The sequence below is a fragment of the Diadema antillarum genome, unplaced genomic scaffold (genome assembly GCF_040938485.1).
Source record: "Diadema antillarum isolate AM-2024a unplaced genomic scaffold, OU_Dant_1.0 seq00000205_RagTag, whole genome shotgun sequence".
Lineage (NCBI taxonomy): Eukaryota > Metazoa > Echinodermata > Echinoidea > Diadematoida > Diadematidae > Diadema > Diadema antillarum.
In genome coordinates, this window is record NW_027271264.1 from 1,189,981 (window position 1) to 1,204,913 (window position 14,933).

At 41.1% G+C, this 14,933-nt stretch overlaps 1 protein-coding gene across 2 annotated transcripts in view; it reads left to right on the forward strand.

Moving 5' to 3' along the window:
• The window catches only part of LOC139728924 (neural-cadherin-like), a 75,411-nt gene extending 63,235 nt beyond the window's left edge, over positions 1-12,176 (forward strand). For both annotated transcript variants that reach the window (XM_071639852.1, XM_071639853.1), the window contains 11 exons: positions 35-439; positions 1,105-1,373; positions 1,725-2,091; positions 2,660-2,775; positions 3,102-3,403; positions 4,171-4,346; positions 5,090-5,357; positions 5,788-5,965; positions 7,273-7,511; positions 8,726-8,992; positions 9,536-12,176. In XM_071639852.1, coding sequence (XP_071495953.1) covers positions 35-439; positions 1,105-1,373; positions 1,725-2,091; positions 2,660-2,775; positions 3,102-3,403; positions 4,171-4,346; positions 5,090-5,357; positions 5,788-5,965; positions 7,273-7,511; positions 8,726-8,992; positions 9,536-9,768 — 2,820 coding nt within the window. In that variant the 3' untranslated portion in view covers positions 9,769-12,176. The remainder of the gene's footprint in view (positions 1-34; positions 440-1,104; positions 1,374-1,724; positions 2,092-2,659; positions 2,776-3,101; positions 3,404-4,170; positions 4,347-5,089; positions 5,358-5,787; positions 5,966-7,272; positions 7,512-8,725; positions 8,993-9,535) is intronic.
• The last annotated feature ends 2,757 nt before the right edge of the window (positions 12,177-14,933 follow it).

The following is a 14,933-nucleotide window of genomic DNA, read 5'->3' on the forward strand; positions in this document are numbered from 1 at the left end:
TTTCTATCTTTGATGTATGAATTTCACATTCAAGCTGGATGAGCAAAGTGGGCAGATCATCATGAAGGAAGGGACTCCAGATGGCGTGTATACCTTGAAGGTCATTGTTTCTGATGGCGGGGAATTCCCCGACCAGACTTCCACCGTCATCGTCACGGTCAAGGAAATTCCGCGCGAGGCCGTCTTCAGCTCGGGATCCATTCGCCTGTCGGGCACCACCGCCGAGGCCCTGATCACCCCCAACGACGAGGGCGTGACCCCGCTAGACACCCTCAAGGGCATTCTTGTAGGGGCGACGGGAGCTCGGCCAGAGAACCTCGACATCTTCAGCGTCATCAATGTAGGGCCAAACTTGGTGGACGTTCGCTATGCTGCCCATGGTTCTCCTTACTACCCTGCCGACCAACTTGACCTGGCGGCTCTTGGCGTGTTGGACGAAGTAAGTTAAAGTAACACATCATCATTCTCACATCCCAATGTTCATCTGCTGTCAGTACTGGAATTGGGTTTTGTGTAAATTTGTCCAGTTCTCTTTGGGTACCATGATGAAATGCAATTTCTATTCTCTGTTTCACAGGAAAATTTTCTCTCTTTTTACACCCTTGATAATAGTCTAAAAGCGTTGAGCTGAAAAATCCTTTAAAGGGACATTCCAGACGATTTTCATAATTTTACATCATGGAGTACATAAATCCACAGTTCCATGTATAGATTTGTGGAATTTATTGTGGTCCTTGAGCAGAGAAATCAATGTTCTTAAAATCTGAAACAAATTACACTGAACAGTGTTGATGACATGGGAACCTCACATAATTCACAAATGTAGCAACCTCATCTGTGTAAAATTTATGCATGCTTCCTTCATTTGTTCTGCTTCCTTGAACTCCTAATGCATTCATGCAGTGAGGCTGTCATGTCATCATCCTTGTTCACTGTGATTTGTTTTAAAATTTGAAAACATTCTTTTTCTTCCTCCCAATCACAATAGATTCTGAAACTCTATACCAGGTATAACCAATTTATAGTTGACCATATGTAAAAGTCTGAAAAATCATGTAGAGGTCTCCTTTAACCTTTGTTTCGTTTTATCCTTTGTGCTTTCAGATTGAGAGCCAGCTTGGTGTGACAGTAGCGCAGCTCCCTGTCGACCTATGTGTGGTTGAGAGCGTGTGTGAGTCTTCGTGCAGCAACGTTCTGAAGGTCAACAACACCCCCACCGTTGTGGATTCTGGCTCTGCATCTTTTGTGGCTGTCTCCTCCTACGTGGAGGCAGTCTGCGAGTGTGCGTCCCGCACAGAGCAGCCAGGCACCTGTGAATCCAGCCCCTGCCTTAACGGAGGCACCTGTGTAGATGTCTACGGTGGCACTTACCAGTGAGTTAACCTTCACTTCGACTTATAGGGAATATTAAAGGACAAATTCATTTGGGAACAGAGAAACAGATAATCTTCTGTCATAGATTTGTACGTGGTTTGGATAACATCATTTTTTTTTAAAATTCTAAACAGTGTGATTGCCAATAGATTTATGCACTTTCATGCATAATAAGTCTCATTTTGGTGTGTCATCACCACTATTTTGTAGTCTTAATTGTTAAGAGTCAAACTAAATATTATTTTAAGAAGAGAAAGCAATGTCAAAGGAAAAAAAATATGGGGAATGGTTTGGCTCAAGGCAAGTGACTTTCCCTCTCAACAGTATGCATTCCTCTCTCCCTCCAACAGATGTACGTGCCCGTACGGCTACGACGGCCCCAACTGTCAGCAGACCAAGCGCAGCTTCAACGACGGCTATGCCTCGTTTGCCACACTACGGCAGTGTGAAGAGACCAGCCTCTCCATTGAATTCATCACACAGGTCTCCTCAGGGACCCTGCTCTACAACGGACCCCTGGGGCCCCTGTCGGACGAGGAGACGGACCCCAGGGACGTGATCCTCCTGGAGTTGGTAGATGGCCGGGCCCGGCTCACCATCAATCTTGGCTCCATCGAGGGCACCACGGAGAACCTGGTACTCTCGGTAACAGGGGAGAACACACTGGAACTAGCGAATGGAGAGTGGCATCGCATTGATGTCTACAGAAATGGACAGGTAATGAACAGATTGTTAATAATAACAATGATAATACTTGTAATACATTTATATAGTGCATTTTCCATAAAAGTACATGCATGTTCAAATGCGCTTTACCATTTGATTATTAACATAAATGAAACAAATGAGTTTTTAGATGCTTTTTGAAGATGATTAGAGATTGCTGGTTGCGGAGAGTTTGGGGTAGTTGATTCCAATGTTTGCAAGCAGCAGGTGAAAATTTGTCGTCACCAAGTGTGACCAGCATCTTGGAAGTTGGATGATTCAGTGTGATACCTTGTGAGGAGCAGAAGGTGTACCGGGATGGATGAGGGATGGTTATGAGTTTGGATAAGTAAGGAGAGACGAGACCATGAATACATTTGAAAGTGAGCAGAAGTATGAAGAGAGAGAAAGATAGGAAAATGAAGAGAGAGAGAGACGTCTTCATGCACCATTTGCAATGTGTTTCCCAAATGCGTCCCTTTGCCTTTTATGCACGTTGTCAAGAAATGGTCCATCTTCAGAATGCTCGTTGCGATTTTGTTGGTGATATTTCCACAATGTGTTCCCTCTCCATTTCCAGTTTGTGGAAATGACGGTGGACCGCTGCGAGAATGCTGTAGTTACTGAAACGTCAAGCTCAACGTCAGCAGACTACAGCGTGTGCAGAGTCAGTGGTCAAACACCAGGACCAAACAAGTAAGGTTTCATACCTCCTCCAACCCCCTCCCCCACGCATGCAATTTCTTTCCAGATTTTGATACTGGTAACTTGTTCACTACACAGATCGTTTTTCCAATTACAGTCTGTAGGTTTCTTCTCTTCATAACCTTTGCAGTGTTTTTAATGAGCCTCATTACATTCAGTTATCATGCCCTTTAATGCCCGGTGTTTGGACATGTAGTGGCAGGATTTGATTCAAATTATCCATTTTGTCACTTCTTCCAGTGTCTGTATGTTCGGCTTCAATGTCTTCCACATTATAAGGAGGGGTTTCTAATTACTTGTCTTTTCTCTGACGGTAGATTCCTTAACGTCAAGACGCCCCTATTCCTTGGTGGAGTGGACCCAGCCTATAACATCCCTCATGTGACACCGTCCTCCGGATTTGACGGATGCATCCGGAATCTGAAATCCGATGGTTTCCTCTACGACCTGGAGACTCCAGGCGTTTCCTCCAAGACCGAGGCCGGCTGCCCCCGCACGGACGGACAGTGTCTGGACGACGATGGCAATCCCGTCTGCAACAACGGGGTGTGCGAGGCAGACCTGGATTCCTACGTCTGCATCTGTTATCCAGGCTATTCAGGCAACGATTGCTTGACTGGTGAGACAAAGTGTACTTTCATTTGAGCAGTTGCAGCTTTTCTTGTTAAAGGGACTGTACAGTACTGGTTTAGGTGAGGATTCAGGTTTATAACATTTTTGGGTAAGATAATGAGAAGCCTCTTATGAAATATGAGAGAGCATGTAATTTCAAGAAGGCTTTAACCTTTATTTGATGAAAATTGGCCTTGAAATGGATGAGATATCCAAAGAAGCGATCCTAATAAAATTGACGGGCCACAACTTTTATTAGGATCTCTTCGTTTTACCTTGTTTTTAGATATCTTGGTCATTTCAAAACCGATTTTCATCAAATAAACTTTTGATTCCCCTTAGAATTGTATGCTCTTCAACGTTTCATGGAGTGGTTTCTAAATGTCTCACAAAACATTACAAGCTGAATCCTCGCCTCAACCAGTACTGTACAGTCCCTTTAATATTGTCTTGCCACTATCTAAAATCTTTCTTCTCAATGCACAAAAGTCAATTGAACTCACTATTTCTGTCCAATATTAATGCATACATTGTTGCCTTCGTCTAACCGAGATTGATGCTACCAATCAAAGGGCTGTGTAGGAGTGTGTGGAGTAGTTACATACGGGATAAATGTTTTCACATGGCTGTAGTTTGGGCACATACATGTAAGTCCCGTATTGACAATGTCACTGTATGAAGGTTGAAGCCTTCATGAAGGTTGTAGCCATCACTTTCTAACACCTCCTCCATATTCTCTCTCTCTTGTCTCTTCCTCGTCTTTTGATTCTGCAGAGCTGACACCGTATGACTTTGGTGTGGACAGCTATGTGAATTACCGGCTCTTAGATGCCACCCTGTACAATGATGGCCGCACATCACTCTACCAGATTATGGTCCGCACACGAGAGCCCAGTGGTCTCATCTGGTCCATCTCCAATGCCAACACATACGAATACATCAAAATGGAGGTAGGTCACGACTCCACTTCTTTCACAAAACTCATCCCGTTGCTATGGTAAGGGGATTACGTAATGAGTGCAGATTGTCTGGTCACAACACATGCATATGCGAGGAGGACTTGTTGAGGGCAGTTTACAATAGTATGAACAAGTGGATCATACCAGTCATTCAAATAAATTTGTTTATGATAGTGGTATGTATCCAACAATGCAATCCTTGAGAATATTTTTTATTCTCTTTTGGCCTTTTCGAGAAATGTCAAAAATGCGTTTTGGTGTTTCATTTTCTCTTTACTCCAATATAAGAAGATTTTAGAGCCATACTACAGCCTTGTTTTGAGTAACTGGCCTGCTTTAGTCTGTCTTTTTTAGCTGTTGATTTGAATAGAAATGTCAACCTTTTCAGTGTGATGGGGTCAGAGGAAAGAAGACTTGGAACTACTTCGACACTTAAACCACAGAAATGGTGTGAAATTTGGTGTGGTGGAGGTGGAGACTGTCTCCCTGGTCAGAAGTGTGTTTCAAAAGGTGATTTGCAATCTACTGCATAATATACAGTGATTGCGTGAAGCATTGTCACAGTGAAATATTTGCAGCTGGTTGCTCACCTGCTACTATGGAGACCTGCAATTATTGTGCATCGCCATCATTGTGAACTGCTTCTGTGAATTTAGACCCATGTTAGCAGTAGGTACAAGGTAGTGTCTGGCAACAAATCATGCAGTGTATTGTCCTCATCATCCTCTTCACAGGTGCTCAACTCAAACCTCAAGGTAGACTGGCATCTAGGAGATGCTCCCGTCTCAGTCACGTTGGACGGTTTCATCATCAGCAATGGGGCGTGGCATGTGGTCCGTTTCGACCGCTACGACAACCATGTGACCATCACCATCGACGGAGGAGGCGGGGCCAAAGAGACGGAGAGCAGGGAGAGCACCTTCTCGGAGCTGTCGGTTGACCCCGAAACACTGGTTATAGGAGCTGTGGTTGACTTGGCTGCCATCTCTGATGACTACATGGGTGAGATATTGCACAAGGTTTTGGTGTGTCTGAGTGCCAAGTTGATGAGTTATTGTTTATATGAGATGTGGTTGAAAGTGCTTGATCTATATGTACAACCTCTTTTTGGTGTGGTGAAGGTCGATTTCAGTGAGATTGTTCAAATTGTGTCCTGATATTTTATGTATAAGCAGTATTTTTCCCACTTTTTTTTTTCAACAAGGTATTACTTTCAGGAAGATCATTCACACACCGGAATGACACCTTGTTGTGATTTGTCATAGTGGGAGAGAATTTATGAGATTCTTTGTATTAGTATATGTACATATCACAGAATGACTTGCAATAGACTTTCATTGTTAATTGCTGGGAGGTTTTGTGACCCCTACATTCTTCATGTGACGGCCACTGACCCTCCAACTAAAATCGTCTTGCCTCTCTGATGTCACAGGTTGCATGAATGACCCCAGGATCGACAACCGCTATCTTGGTTTCACCGGCACCAATGACTACGCCGCGGCCGCACCCTCCGCCGGCGTGGTGGAAGGGTGTCCTTCGGACGTGTGCGAGAGCTTCCCGTGCACCGGAGATCTGGAGTGCCTTGATCACTGGCGATTGTATGAATGCATGTGAGTTGAATGTGACCTTTGAATCTTTTGTCTGTCACCCTCCCCTCTTCTTCTGATGTAGTTAGTGTCTTGGTGATAGATTTAATTAACTGGACGAGACCAATTGCTGTGTATCTAATGCCTTGAATAGGAAATTGTTTCGAGTAGCCAGATCTGTGCCATTGTAAGAATGTCTGAAGGAATGAGAAGCTTGAAAGTGAAGTCATCATGTGGAAGATGAAAATATCTGTGTTCATAACCTTCTCCCTCATGGGCCATGACAGTAAGGCAGTACTAATCAGTTTTGACCTCGACTGAAATCAACAGATTTACAATGATCAAATAGTGGAGTAGCTGTCCAAAAACAAAATAGATGAAGAAATGTTTTGCTCCTCCACATCACCAGTCTTTGCAGACTAGTCTTTCAGCATTTATACCACAGTACAGTTGCCACATCTGTCATGCTTTTGGTTAAAGGACAAGTTCACCTTCATGTACATGAGGATTGAGTGAATGCAACAATATTAGTAGAACACATCAGTGAAAGTTTGAGGTAAAGCTGACAATCCGTTCAAAAGTTATGAATTTTTTAAGTATCTGCACAATTACTGCTGGATGAGAAGACTACTACAGTGTGTGATGTCACATGCGTACAACGATATAATGAAAATAAAAAGAGAATTTCACAAAATTTTTTACTTTTTGAATAAAGTGCACCTTTCTTGGACTTGTTACTGATGAATGTTAAGGATAATATTATTCCCCTTGCCTTCTGAAAGAGAGAAGTCGAGTGTTCTTTTGTTATGCGAGAAAAGTGAAAATAAGGTGAATTTTCTTTATACTTTCTTTATACCGTTGTACTCATGTGACATCACAAGCTATAGTAGTCTTCTCATCCAGCCATGACTGAGCAGAAACTTTAAAAATTCATAACTTTTGAACGGATTGTCGGATTTTCCTCAAACTCTCACTAATGTTTTCTACTAATATTGCAGCATTCACTCAACCCTCATGTCTATGAAGGTGAACTTGTCCTTTCAAGTTGAAATTTACGTGTATATGCCTTAGTTTTTCTTGTAGATCAGTGTACGTCTATATGTGTTTTTAATCATGTTTTAATGAGGAGTTATCTTAGTCATTTAGGGCCCAAGACATTAGATGGATAAGTCACTGAGATCCAAGAAGTGATAAGAAGGGGAATTATAGCAAGAGATTGAAGGACATGAGAGTATCTATTTTTAGACATTTCATCTGGATCTCATTCCCCTTTGCGAGGCATTTGTAAAATATTTCCACTTGTCCTGTCTGACACTGTGTGTTGCTCACAGATGTCCCATTGGCACCGAGCCGTCTTCGGGTGACACGTGCACTGACATCATAGAGTGTGAGCCCAACCCCTGCCAGAATGGAGGAACATGCAACGAGTACACCCCAGGGTTCAACTGCACCTGCCCCTTTGGATACAGGGGCACCTTGTGCGCGGACGCCTACGGCACGCAAGTATCCAACCTGGGATTCAGCCCTCTAGGCATCGGTCTCCTCATCCTCTGCATCCTGCTCATTATACGTGAGTATACAAAGAAATACCCATACTTAAACCTGTGCATCATTTGTTTTATAAAATGGTTCTACGAACTATTTTGTCGTTTTACCTTATGGGTAAATGCCAGTCAGCTACATGTGGAACTTGCTCAAAAGCCACAATGTCTGGAGAAATGTTCCAATCACACTTAACACAAACTTAGGAAATGTTAACAGTAAATTGATTGAGTGCATGCTTTAACTGATTGAGTGTGCACTGTTAAAGTACGCAATTGTGACATTGGTGAGTGTGATTACGGCAAGCCACTGTCACATGGGTCTCATTGAGGGGTTGTTTGTACTGGTTGTATGCTTACAATGGTAAAATCTTATGCCTGCTGGGCAAGTTAGGCAAAATTAAAGATTTGTCATGTGAGTGCTCTTAACCAATCATTTGATCAGGATCCATACTACAATTTTCTTGATAGCCACCCTCAAACTCCCTGTCTACCCCTGTCCTTACATCTGCCTTCTGTGGTGCATTTTAGGATGACTGCATTTATTTGCTTGTTTGTTTGTTTTAGACAATGCACCCATAGCTGTCATGTAAGGTTTTTCCATGCTATCCCCATGCTGTAGAAAAATACAACTAGTGCAAACAGGATATAATCATTTCATAAAGTAGTTATAATGCATTCTTTGGTTTAGGGCTTGGCACTTAGATTGCATGGCTATTGCAAGCCATCACTGGTTGCACTGTGATGATTTTGCATCAAAGTTTATATTATCAGGTGCTCTGTTTCCTGTTCTAAGGTATATGATTAGATATGATATCATTGAATAATTGCACAAAAAAAAAAAGATAGATGTTTACTGTAAAACGAGGAATGTTTGCGTGCAATTTAATTTCGCGAGCGCCAAGATTCGCGAAATTAAAATGCACGCAAAATTTCTTATCTTCACTATATGCATTGAACGCAAGTGGCAATTCGTGAAAATTTCTTGCCACGTAAAAGGCCGTCGGCTCCAATTCGCAAAAATTTCGTGCCGCGAATATATCATGTTTTACAGTATTGTCTATTCTATTTTTGCCTTGCCAGTGGAATGGGTAGCCTTCATGTTGAAGAGATCTTATGTTAGGCCCTTTTCATCAGGAATAAATCCTTTGGGCAATAGCTGATGATATGTTCATCGAGTTTGAATCTAATTGTTTGATTACTAATCTATCTATTTTCTTATCATTATTCTCTCTTCTTCCAGTGGTGCTTCTGTTCCTGATTGTCTACACCCAGCAGAAGGACCGAAAGTCAGCCAACATCTTCGCAGTGGACCCAGAGGACGACATCCGCGAAAACTTCATCAATTACGACGAGGAAGGGGGCGGAGAGGAGGACAATGACGCGTATGACCTCAACACCCTGCGAAAGCCGGTCAACGAGGTCGAGAGAATCAGCACGAGCAGCCTCGAGAAGAAGCCCATCCAGCCAGAGTCGGAGATGCCACGATTTGCTGCCGGCAGACCGCTGGGTAGGAGCAAAAGATCTTGCACGTTATCCCTTCCTCCCGTAGACAGTTTCAACAGTTTGCCTGATGGTGTGTAATGAATGATCGTACATCATGATGATCAGACTCACAGGGCTGAACATGATATTGTATCTTGATGACTATTTTTTGCGTCCGTTTTTCTGTGTATATTTGAATAGCTTGTTTATGTTTAACAGAGAAGGGAAGCAGATTTTACGAAAGAAGGAGTTTCTTGCCCTGAACCAGCTACTGTTACGCCTTTGTGTGCAAAATCCCTCCTGACTGGGTTCTAAGTGTGTGATAAAATGCGGTCACAATTGTAGATATTAATGTCACACTCCCACTGTGTATGTGTGTGTACGTATGTCTTTCTGTCTGTTCATCAGATAGTGTACCTGTGTATATGTTTGTCCTTGTGTATGTGTGTGCAGGGTAGGAAAGAGAAAAAAAAAAGGGGGAAAGTTACTGTCACATCAGTGCAAATCAGTCCAGCTTAATCGTACATCCTTGCATCAATTCAAACCTCTGTTCTTTTGCCCTCCGTAGGTGATGACCCTAACGTCGGTGACTTCATCAACGATCGACTGAAGGGAGCCGACGATGACCCCAATGGCCCGCCGTACGACGAGCCCCACTTGTACGACTACGAGGGTGAGGGTTCAACAGCAGGATCGCTGAGCTCCCTCAATAGCAGCAGCACAGAGTCGGAGCAGAACTACGACTACCTCAACGACTGGGGGCCACAGTTCAGGAAGCTTGCCGACATGTACGGCAGTTAGGCACGTTTGGTAGTCGGGTGGGAAACCAGCATGCTTCTGTCTCGTTTGAGTGTAAAGATACTGTGCAGAGGAAAAGGGTTAGAGCATTGCACACATTTCTTGTAGAGGTCACTTTTTTCATGGACTTATATCCAAGATTTTTACCTACTTCCAGGACAGTATCACCCAAGTCATTTCTCACCCATAGCTGTTAACATGCAATAAAACATTTTTTCCTTTTGTTTAATCCGGTCAGCTCATGTGATTACAAAATTAGCGAAATTGATTGAATTGAAAGTGTTCAGCTTATGTGCATTGTTAATAATTCACGCACATACACGTAGTGACCGATTCACAAGTGTGTATGGTCGTGTGCAACAGTTGCTCAAGTCTATACCTGTAAAGGATACCTAGTGCAAGAAAATGCACAAAATCTTGCCCGTCAGATGGAATATGTAGTTCTTTCGACGATTCCAAACAAAGTATCAAAATACAGAGGTGGTTAGATGACAGGAGTGATTACATTTAGTACTGAGAGTTTTTAAAGTTTATAGAGAAAATCAAAAAGAAACTTGAGTGTGTGTGTGTGTGTGTGTGTCTGTTGGTGTGTGTTTGTATATGTATGTGGGTGTGTCAGTATTCTGAGGGGGAAAAAAAAGAGATAAGAATAGAATAATCGTGCGTATGCATTGAAGAAATATGACATTTACCTCACTCAGTGAATTGAGGTTAGAGTGAAAGATTTGTGTGCATTTTATATGTGTAACAAATGGCAAGGTCATGCATGTTGCTAGTTACAGTACAGCTAATTTATGATGTTCTTTTGTGTGCATTTGCTGTCATCTAATGGTGTTCATTCTGATGGTCCACAAACGCTAGGACAGTTTGCATTTTTCCAGTCGTAATTGCAGTTGTGCCGATGATTTGAGGATGCTCTTTACAGATGGAAAAGCGAAGTAAATAGAATCTAAGAAGCACGCAAAGAAACAGATCATCAAATGTTATAATACATCAGTTGTGCATTATTTAGACATGGTTGCATTTCTGCTTTGCTTCATACTTCATGCTTTGTTTAGTAAAAACAAAAAGATGTGTATTGACCTGCTTGTGCGTCTTTCAGAGTGGAGTATTCAGCATTTCTAGAGAAGATAGCACAGTTACATTGCATTATGTAGCAATTGCTGGTGATCTGTGAATAATATTTGTATTGGAACACTGAAACACAACATCTTTGTGTTTACGTATTTGTTTTTGTTTTTTTGTTTTTTTTTTGCTAGTCATCCTACAGAAACATGGTGTATTTCTAGAGTTCTTTAGGGCCATTATGACCACCGCAAAATTTATGCATAAACATTGCTATAAATGTCTCACATTCTTGTTAAACTACTTTGCTTTGCTCTGTGGTGCAGCAGACATAATTCTAGAGATGGCACAGAAATGACAATGACTTATCAGAGAACATCAATATGGGATCAGTCATGTCGTAAATCCGAGCAATGGCGTCAATTCTTGTACAAACTGAAAACTGCTGCACCCATGCAAGTTGTCAATGCATCACAAATTTGTGGAGCAAAGGGGTGGAAATTTGCTGGCCATTCTGAAGGACTGTTTGCAGTATCGTATACCTGTCCAAACAAATACAGCAAAATACTAGTTTTAAAAGGATAGAGAAAATGGATAAAAAGATATTATAAAATGGGCTTTACAATCTCTGCAATCTGATTGGTAAATTGTCATGCATTGATTTTTACTGATCCACACTTATCCTATGCGTCCGGTAAAATCCGAAAGTACGGCTCAAGCCTTCTATAGTGTAGGTGTACCGGACCCATGATGGGCAAAATGGTTGTATTTCATGAATTTGTGGGCCCATTTTATAACACAAATGATGCACAGGCCTATTTCGTGGATCAGTGAGAATTGGATGCTCTCTGACCTGTGCATCATTTGTATACTAACGTACAGTGCCTTCATAAATCATGCATTATTCCTGCTATGTACGGGGGAAACACCGCAGTGAAGCTCGTTGTGAGCAAGTCATACATACACTGTGTTGTTTAAACTCGGTGTAAAATAGGTTGCATTCCGTACGCTGAGACTGAAACCAAAGATGACCCCCCCCCCCCCTATTTAATCAAACATTGTTCGATAATCTCTCTTTTTTTTTCATACTGTATATTGTGTTTGCTAGTTCCAGAGTTACACCCCCACCCAAACCTGATAATCTTACTGTTGAAGAGATGTAAGATGCAGTTTGCAGTACAGTGATCCTACAGAGATGTAAATTATTGCCATATGGTGGCGTTGTGTGAATTTCTTACACAAATTATTACTCTGTTGTGTCCCGTGGAATCTTGCTATTAGAGAGATGTAATATATGTATACGGTGCATTAATTGAGTGAAGATTTAACTCATTTTCCGTGTAAACTAGATACATGTAGTACGATTTTGAGACAGTGTTATAGTTTGAGTAAAGAACAGTCAACGCTGAGTAGATGTAAATGTCTAGTGTAGTCTTCTATGCTCCAGAAAATGTTTGTAGTACTTTGGTATTTACAGAGATCACCTACAATCGCAGGATTAATGAAACCTAGAAGTCAGGAGTTATTTATGTTTTGTTTGTGTTTCACATTCTTGTAATTGCATGAAATGCACAGTATTCAGTGATGAAATGTCTTTTCAGGACTTTACTTTACGTTTTATCAGAGGTTTATTTAACATATGTCAGATTAAAGCATTTATTCTTAATTCATTGCACTCTCCCCAGTGAAATTACCATCACATTTCCTCTTTTTTTTTGGGGGGGGGGGGGGGCGGAACATAAGACTTTTTGGCTTACTGGGTTCTTGAATCTGCTGCGATGCAGAGTTTGGTATGCGGGCAGCAAACTTGTATTTCTATATTTTTAGTCAAACACATGTCTAGTCAAAATTTCCTGGGCATGCGTCTTCCTAATAGATTTTATTTGTTGAATTTTTCCGGGGGGGGGGGGGGGGGGGGGGGGGGGGGGGGGGGGGGGGTTAGGTAGGAGAGACAATTTTTTTTCTTTACACATTTTATGCTATTTGATATTGGTGTGAAAATGTAAATGAACAAATATTTTGTGTGATATCAAAGATAAGTCCAAATTCATATTACTTGATGTACAAAAACACAACAACAACTGCTTCATTTTGGTATTACGCAGTACATTTGCAAATACATTGCCTCAGCATTTACCAGTACCAGCCACTATGATGTCTCTGTGTTGCAACACATGCTTTGCATACTTTAAAATTCAAAGTTTCATGCCTTCTTTGTTCTTGTTAGGCAGAGAAGTAAGTTTCCCCAGTCTTGTAGAGATCAGTTTCCCTGTTTTTTATATAGAGGAAATGATGCAACATTTTTGAAAAATGCACTGAAACTCAGCACAGACATCTGTTACATGTGCCATGGCAGTCCTTTGTCGCATTTCTTGACAGGTTGCATTTCTACATTGCAAAGGATTTGCCCAGAAAAGACTAACTATTGTTCATGACTGCAAATAAAGCTGTTTCCGAAGCCATCCAAGCAACCAATGTCTTCCCTACCCCCTACCCCTCCCTTGTGGATTAGTCTGTCCAAAATAATTGCTCACTTTGTATGTGGGGAGCTTATTTAAGATATTGTCCTGAATTTGAAAATCAGTTAATCATGGTTGTTACTGTACTTACTCCAAAATTTGTGGTCTTGTGTATTCAATATAAGATATTTGTATATATTTGTATTTTGAGAAGGTCATGGCTGTGACCAGATTTGAAGTTGTAAGATATCATGCATTTGCCATAACATGTCACATTATCACAGTCAGTCGCTTTTAACCATATTTTGAGTATTTATATCACCATTCTCCTGCTTTACAGTTGTGTGTAAGTTATTGTTCTTCTCTGACAAGTAAATAGCTGTATCCTAAAACTTGTTTTTTAAGGGAATAGTACTGTACGTAAAAAAAGATATTAAATTGATATTGCTAAGATTGCTTGTGGTCACATTTCTCATACAAAATGATTGATAGTAAAAAAAACAAAAAAACAAAAAAAACGAAGAAGAAGGAGAAAAAAGCAAGAAATACTTCTAATTTCCATGCTTTGAGAAGTTACATTTGAGAACAAATCCTGTTATGCATTCATTCAAAGCTACTGTGTTTTATTTTGTTTTTTCCAGATGTTGTATAGGTTTGGCATTAGTTAGTCCAATAACTTGCAAAGAAACCATACAAGTTTCTCTGCAAATTTCAGCTGAATATAATCATGTCTTTTGCCCAGTTAGTAAAGGCCTGACATCTCATTGCAATGCATATTTAGGCATTAAGGCATATTAAGGCATATCTGTAGAGTTTTTGAAATGTCCTTGATTGACATGGTAATCATTGAACAGCACTCGAATTTAACTTTTCAGTTTGTATTCAGAGTAAAGGAATATTTTGTATTCGTCTTGTATCAGTACTTTACTACAGTAGCTTTGACTGTCTTTGTTTGCAGTATTACTGAAAAAAAGAAGAAGAAATGATATCAACTGTAATTTTCATCCAGAGACTTTGTCATGCATTTTTCACTGCTTGTCAATGTAGTTTTAGCTGTATTTGTAGGAAACTGAAACATGTGTTTAAAAAAAAAAGGAAAAAAAAAACTTTGTAGAGTGGTGGTTTTTCTTTTTCAAAACTGTTGCTAGTGTTTCATGCGTTTGAAATAAATACAGTAGATCAAAACAACAAAGGAAGGAACCAAATGGTGTGCCAACAAGACTAGATGCTGTATGTTGTCAAATTATGCATGTTTGTAGGCTTGTGAGGTTATGTTTGTGAGTGAAAGAGTAATGCTACATGCACATCGTACTCCCGACGGCCACGGCAGCCTTGTTTGTATGTAACGTACATGTGGTGTGCCTTGGGTAGGTGGGATATTCTTCTTTCTTACCCCCTCTGTCATCTGGTCTTGTTCCAGTCTTTGCTCATTAACCCATTGAGGACGTTTTGATTTTGCTACAACACGCATTTCCCATAGATGCTTGCCCGAGTATACTCGGGACTCATCCTCAACGGGTTAAGTGGACATGTAGCTATCAGACGCCATTCTCACTGCATATGGTCAGGCTAGACTACACCATATTTCCTGTTGCGTCCCACTATGGACCACCTCCAAGTTTTGTTGCCGCTTATTACGAGCTC